Genomic DNA, 7,835 nt, shown 5'->3' on the forward strand with positions numbered 1-7,835 from the left:
GAGGGGGACGCGGGGGCCGGGAGCGAGGACCGCCTCCTTCGCCTCTGCCCCGGGGGGTACGTGACTCCCGGGTTCGAATCGGGTATCCCACGTTTCCACACGTCCATCGCTGCCGCGTGGCGCACTGTCACCTGCAGGCTGCCGTGTGTCCCCCCCGCCCCCGCTTCCTCGCGGCGCTGCCGGTGCTTGGCTGCACCATCGCGTGGTTGTCGTCACGCAGCGTCCGCGGTCTAAAGTGCTGCGTGGCGGTGCCGGGAGGACACAGAAGCGATGCAAAACGCTCTCGTAGATAAAAGCTGAGCTCTGCCCGCCGGGGTGCGGAGCCGCGACACCCTCCCAGGGCACCCGGGTGCCCGTTTTGGGTGGGAGAGGGGAAGACGAGGCGGCGGGAAGCGGTGACGGGGCTGGGCTGCGGCCGGGCGACGCGGCGAGCGGGCTCGCTGGCAGCCGGCGGTCCCGTGTGTCCCCGTGTCCCGTCCCCCCCCCCCCACCCGCGGGGCGGCTCCGCGGGGGTAGGGACGGCGTCGCCCTCACCCCCCACGCGTGGCGGGATCGGCCTCCCCCGGCGGCAGCCTGCCCGGGCGGGGCGCGGGAGAGCGGCCGCAGGGAGGAAAGGGGTTAAGTTCTGTCAGGCCTTTTTGGGGAGGGGTGGAGGAAGGGGCGCTGCCGGCCGAGCTGCGGAGGCTCAGGTTGACTCGGAGCGGGGGGGCGGCGGCCTGGCGCAGGCCCGCGGCGGAGGAAAAGCGGCTTATCCATCCCACTCCCCCCCCCGCCCCCCGCCTCCGGGTTGCCATGGAGACGGGCGGGCGGCGGCGGCGGCGGCGGGGCTGTCAGTGAGGGAGCGCACCGGGCACCGGGGCGGCGGCGGCGGCGGAGGGAGGGAGGGGAGGCCGCGGCGGCGGCGGCGGCGGCGGCAGACATGGACTCGCACTGCGACTGTGCCGAGCCTCCGGCCGCCGAGCAGCCGTCGGGGAGGATTAACAAAACCGCCTTCAAACTGTTCAAGAGGAGGAAATCCGGGGGCACCATGCCGAGCATCTTCGGGGTGAGGAGCAAAGGCGGGGAGGGGAAGGCGGCCGGCAAAGCGGGGATGGTGCGGAGCCGGACGCACGACGGCTTGGCCGACGCCGTGCTGGAGAGCGGCAAGAAGGAGGAACCGGGCGGCGGCGACCCGCAGAGCAAGGAGGCGCAGGGCCGGCCGGCCGGCAGCCTCGGCGTCTCCCCCGGCGGCTCCGTGGCCAAGTCGCACAGCTTCTTCTCCCTGCTGAGGAAGAACGGCAGGCCGGAGAACGGCAAGGCGGAGGGCGCGGATCAGCGGGCTGGCGGCAGACAAAAGAAGGGGCTCAAAGGGATCTTCAGCAGCATGCGGTGGCATAAAAAGGACAAAAACGGCAAGGAGGAGAGGGGGGAAACCTCGGAGATCCAGGCCGGTCTTATTATGCCGGGGTCTTTGACTGCCAGCCTGGAGTGCATCAAAGAGGAGACGCCGAAACCTTTGTCTGAAACTCCGAACGGCGCAGGAGACACCGGGCTGGAGCCGCCGCGGGAGACGCGCGGCAGCGAGGCGCAGGCCTCGGCCGAGGAGCCCGGAGCGGGAAGTGGGGAGTGGCGGGACGGCGGCCCCCCGAGCCCCGGGGAGGACCCTGCCGCCGCAGGAAGGCGACCCGAGGAGCTGTGCCGCGAGCGACCGGACCCGGCCGCCGGAGAGGTTGGGACTGCGAAGGATGCGGCCATAACAGGTGACATTCCAATAACGACTATCCCCCCTGTTGAACCTCACTGTGATAGCGGTCAAGAGACGGCAGCCGCCCCTGACCCTTCCTCTGTTGATCCACCCTCAGAACAATCGATTGATCGTATTTGTTTGATGTTTGCTGACGTGACTTCACTGAAAAGCTTTGACTCTCTTACAGGCTGCGGAGATATTATTGCGGACCATGAGGAGGATGTGGGCGGCGGGAGTGGCGGCTGCGAGAAGAGCACCCCCGGGGCCGGCAAGCTGGGTGCCTCCAAGAAGCACCCCACCATGCTGGCCTACCAGGGAGGCGGGGAGGAGATGGCCAGCCCGGACCAGGTGGATGACACCTACTTGCAGGAGTTCTGGGATATGCTGTCGCAGACAGAGGAGACCCAGACAGAAGGAGGAGGAGGTGGAGGAGGGACAAAGAAGCTCGAGGGGTTGAAGGAGAACCGAGGTACTGAAGGTGCCCAGAACAGGGTGGCAGTGAAACGTGGTGGCCTCCACCAGATCCCCATTCACCTCAACCACAAAGAGGAGCAGAAGGCCAGGGAGAAGGAGCAGCCCGAAGGTGTCCCAAACAGTGATGAGGGCTACTGGGATTCCACCACCCCTGGTCCCGAGGAAGATGGTTCCACAAGCATCCAGAAAGAGACCATTCCCAGGGACAGCTACAGTGGAGATGCTCTCTACGACCTCTATGCCGAGCCGGATGAGAACCCACCAGCGGGGCCTATGGAAGAAGAGGTCACCTGTGTGCCACGCTCCAAGCCCGTGTCTCCAATAACGACCACATGCTCACTGAAAACACCCTCAAGCATGGTGAAGGACTCCAAGATCCCCATCAGCATTAAACACCTTTCATCGCATCCTGCCAGCCATGGAGCAGATGCGAGTAACAGCCATCATGTCGCACACCATCACCTGGCCAAAAGTGAGATGCACAGAACAAAAATCCCCGTCTCTAAAGTACTGGTACGCCGGATCAGTAACAGGGGCTTAGCAGGGACAACAGTGAAAGCTGCCACGTACCAGGACAGTGCCAAAAAGTAGTTGAATAAGAGGTGGAGACAAAGACGGACAGCAAGGTTGGTGTGTGGAAGACTGCGTAGGAGACCACAAATAATGAATTAGTTTTGCATTACCTGAAGAAAGGCACCTAAAAGGCTTACTTCACTGTACTCCATGGGTCTGCACTTCTGAATCCCTTCTTACTAGACTGTATGGCTGAATATAAAAAGTCAACTTCTTTTTGAGCACTTTTTTTACATTTGTATCTTTTTTCTGTAGCACTGAACACTGGGGAGGTTCATTTTTACATGCCTTTTCGGAAGCAGGACTTGGATTATGAACCTAAATGAGCATCATTCCTCAGGCAAAGCAGTGCCATGAGTTCTTCAAGGGAACCGCGTTAGAAAAGGATCGACATGAGAGGTTCTCCAATACACTTACCTTCTAATAATTTCTGGGGGAGGAGTGGAGGGTGGGTGCCTGGCTCCAAAAATGTTGTTTGCTCTACAAGATGTTGGCAAAAATGCCAAGCAAAAAACAACCAACCTAACAGGTATTTTACCTGCTGTAGGAACGGGAGCACTGCTCAGCAGCAGACTTGATTGACTTGTGTGCAGTAGCTAACTAAGGAGTTAGGTGGACTTGTCTAACAGGAAAACATATTTTTGTTTGTCTGTCTGGTTGGTTTTGATCTGGTCTAATGTAAATGGCTAACAGAGACACCTGACATAGGTTCAGATGTTTACATCAATACTTGTCCGATAATGCATACAATCAGGTTCAGGGAAACATTTTACTAAATGCCAATATAGACACACTGTTCACATTTATACAATAACTTGTTCGCCATGTGTAAATATATACATATTTTAGCAGATTTACTCGATGCTACAGATTTTTTATAAAAAAAAAATCACTCGTCTGTATTATCTAGAGTTTAAGCAAGAGTTAGTTTTTATAGGTAGATAATTTTACAGTTCTAAAATGATAGAACTTTGAGTAAGTACCTTAATTTAGAGCAAAACTCTGTTTTGTATGGGCTCATGCATCCCCAGATAAGTAATTCTGAAGTGCTGATTTTGTTCCAGTGGCACATTCCGTGTCTCAGAGCTGAGGTTCTGACAGCATTGCCACTGCAAACCTCTATTTTCAGGGGTTTGGACAAAGTTGCTCTGGGCTTAAACCTTACAGAGAAGGAACCCAGGAAAGAAACATGGTTTTTAATTATTATTTTTAAAAATATATAAAATTAGTTTTTGACTATTTAAAGAAAGTTTGGGTTCTTGTTGCTTTTTATTTTCATTCTTAATAACGTCAGAATAATTTTACTTTAAGAGAGAAAAGAAAATATGGTAAGCTAGTGGTACATAATATGGTCTGATGAACTTGGCTCTTATGAGAAATGTATTAATGGCCTGGACATTTTTGAATAGTGGCTACTGTACATGGGCATTGACAACATTTCAAAGAAATTTAATAGGGTTTTAATGTGCCTGAGGACATATTTTTATGATACACTGAAAAAGCTCCAAAAATCACTGAAGTCTAAAGGTAAATATTATGTATTTACAAAATATTTTGGTATAAGTATTTAATCATCAGACCACAGTTAATATAAAATATATGCTCCAGTGTATCTGAATAATAATATACATTTTAAAAATATACCTGTCTATATTATGCAGAGAATCCTAAATTCACATCACTGAAGCTAATGGGTCTGATCTTACATAGCAGTTGGTTTTATTGTCTCTTAAATGGAAAGAAAAAAAGGAAAATAAATATACAGAATATACATTTGAAGGATATTAAGGTTATAGATAAACCGTAAAAAGCCAGGAAATACAATAATAAGAATTGTATATATGTGTACTTGTGGTTCACTGGGGAAATGACCTTGTAGTCACAAGGGTAAAATTGGCACCTAGTTCTGAAATTACTGCAGGATTTAATACTGACCTGCAATGCCCCCCTGAATAGGGAGAAAGTGTTAGTTTTCCCGATCAGTCCCTGTTTTCATGGTTTTAGTAAGAACCTTAATACGCTTCAAAGAGGATTATTTTATGTGTTTTCTTTCTAACGTATACGTGTGTGGTTTTCTACATGCCTCCTCACACAGATGTGTTGTACATATGCATGTGTAGTCAGAACGCACCTCCTCCTAGAGAACATGCACGCAGGTGAATGTGCACACCCGTGCACACTCGCACCCACGCAAACATGGCCATGCGTGCGCGCTCCCACGCACAGACTGAAGGGTTGTGCTGTAAATCTGTCTCCAGACACGCTGGCAGTAATTTTCTTTGCCTGAGAAAGGGATTTGCATTTGGCCTGACTCTGCTTGTGCATTTTAGAAAGTTCAAGCTGGAATATCCTCAAAAGACTGAATGTACGGAACATGGAATACTGTCCTGGCCCTCAGCCCTAAACCTACCATTCCTCTTTCTGTTCTTTTGGTTTTGTCTGACTGTAAGGGACACGTCTTTCCTTGCATGACAACTCTGCAGAAAAATCATAATTCCCCATTTTGTTTTCAAGACAAATTGTGCAGAGAGATTCTATAGGGTACTGGAAGTTGAGAGGGAGGGAGGATGTGGTGAGCTTGGGGTAGTACCATAAAAACTGGAATCACTGAGTACAGGTAGTAGGAATGGTGCATCTTTAAAACCACTAGAAGATATCAGCTACCATCTTTACAGAACTTGTGTGTGGCAAATTATTCATCCTATGCGTTTTGTTTGCATTGTGGCATGTCTGTACCATTGTCGAGAAACCAATAGTGACACTAGACTAGCTCCCGGTCACATAATGACTAACACGAATCATCATTAAAATGCTTTGGCTTCCCTTCATTTTTCTCTCTCTCCTTTGTTTTCTGCCCCGTTTTCCCTCCGTCCTCTGCATGCTGGTGGGCGGCTTCCTCCTCAGTGCTAACCCCCGGTGTGGAGCGGGGAGCCCTGGGCTGGCAGCTGAGCACGGGGTGGGAGGGCGGCTGCGCTGCCTGCTGAGGCCAGGTGCTCCCCAGTCGCTCTCTCAAGCTTTCTATTGCATACCCAGTGTAAGTACATTTTGCAAATCTCGTGGCGGTTCGTTTGGCTGCTTGCTATGTACATATTTTAAGGACAATCATATCCTTAAAAGGAAAATCGGAAAGTAGCTTGTTGTAGGGCGTCAGTATTTTGAATCGTTGTGACATACTGACGTTGATTCAGGGTAATGGTTGTGTGAGAGTAAAAATACAATTTAATGCTCAAATTAACTTTGTATTTATAAAAGTCGCTTTTGTCTTTAAGCCATCTATGTTTTTTATTTCAAAAGGTAATAGAAAATTTAATATTTACTAGGGCTTTCAATTTTCATAGAAATATATTTGTGTAACTCCACACAATGCCTAAAACAATCATTGGAAGGCGGTTCAAAGGCTTTCTTTAGACCTGTATTTAATTCCTGAAAGATCCCTGTAAAATACTGTGAGATGCCTAAGAGCAAACAGTTAATGGCTCGCTGGATTTAAAGGCTGAGACGTACAGATGTAATAGTCCTGAGGCATTCTGTGGTGGTTTGCATTCTTATTTATGTCACCTGTTCAAGCATATTTTTTCCTTTGCTTTGGTAGGTATCAAGGTAGAAATGGTGTTCTGAGTCCCAAAGATAACATTCCCAATGCTGTTGTTGTTTTGATTTTCTTAAAGAATACTTTTCTTTATTTCTTTTATTTGCTATTTTGTGGTCTGAATGATGCTTTGTAATTATCAGCTTGTATGTCATTCATAAACGATTTTATAGATCAGGACTTGGCATTTAGTTATATGTACTCTTCGCACTTTCAGGTCACTACTGGTAAATTTTTGTATGTTCTTAGGGTATTTCTATATATTGCATAGTGTTTTATAGCTATCTACAGTGATTTCAGTGGTATACATTCCTGTCCTATATATCAGCACAAAAGATTTCCTTTCAGTAGCATGAAATGATGTTTTTGTGGACTTCTTTTGTCATGATAGGAATTAAGTTTCCTGTACTATATGTGTGGCCTGCAACAGACATAAAGGGTCTTATTTTCCCTGTAGTGTGTATGCATTTTGCTCTTGCCAGTAATAGGACTCAAACACATGTAATAGATTTCAGAAGAAATTACATGACTAGAATGAGAAAAAAAATCTATGTTCAGTCTTAGTCCATCAATCACCAGCATTTTCTTCATCCACTGTGAATATCCTCACCGCCATTCAGGGTAGTAGAGGACTGAATTTTAAAAATTCCATGCATAGACGTACACTATGAAAATTAATTTACTGATTATTTTTTAATGAATCTTACTAAATTATTTATCTAAGCTAAGGGAATATTGCACCAAAGTCTTCAAAATGTCTGATACAGATGGCATTTTCAGTGAGATGCTATACGTGCAGATGAGCCAAATTAACGGGCTTTGCTTAGCAAAGCAAAACCTACTTGTTTCTTAAATTTGTAGTACTGACTGAGCTTGCAGATCAAAGGGAGCCATTGATTCTGCTACATGGCCTGTGCTCAGAGGGTTTTTTTTGCCCTGCTCTAATGGACTACTTTCAGAAAAGGCTTTTCAGCAAGATAATGGTATGAAAGAGACAGTTCACAGTAACAATAGCCACTTACAAGGCAGATGGTTATCTAACAGCCATAATGGGAGACTCTAAGCAAGGTGGCCTGAAAATGTATTTTCATAGTTACTGATATGAAAGGCTGAGGCTTCTGTCTTGGAAAAACAAATTGACACCGACTCAAAAGATGCTGCAGAAATGAGTCTTGGCAGAGTTTACACGTGACAGCTTCTGCGGGGCGGGGGGGAGGGGGAGGGAATTCTTTATTTTGTTTTTTCCTTTTTTGTTGTTGTTGGGTTTGCTTTGTTTATGTTTTCGTTATGATGACATAACCCCACGTGTCCAGGCAGAATTGCACAGCAGCTGACTGTTCTGAGATTCAATGCTGAGAATACACTGTCAGTTGTCTTCAGTGGCCTGGGACTGGCCCCACTGAACATCCCTCCCTTTCACTGAGGGATGGGAGGGATGGAATGATGGGATTCCCGTCTCACGAGTCCACGTGC

At 48.5% G+C, this 7,835-nt stretch overlaps 1 protein-coding gene across 1 annotated transcript; it reads left to right on the forward strand.

Moving 5' to 3' along the window:
* Positions 1-883: 883 nt before the first annotated feature.
* Positions 884-7,572, forward strand: AMER2 (APC membrane recruitment protein 2). Its single transcript, XM_064441130.1, has 2 exons — positions 884-1,739; positions 1,914-7,572. The coding sequence occupies exons 1-2, from the start codon at positions 920-922 to the stop codon at positions 2,789-2,791; spliced, it is 1,698 nt and encodes a 565-aa protein (XP_064297200.1). The 5' UTR covers positions 884-919; the 3' UTR covers positions 2,792-7,572.
* Positions 7,573-7,835: the final 263 nt, after the last annotated feature.

This window comes from Phalacrocorax carbo, chromosome 1 (assembly GCF_963921805.1).
Source record: "Phalacrocorax carbo chromosome 1, bPhaCar2.1, whole genome shotgun sequence".
Lineage (NCBI taxonomy): Eukaryota > Metazoa > Chordata > Aves > Suliformes > Phalacrocoracidae > Phalacrocorax > Phalacrocorax carbo.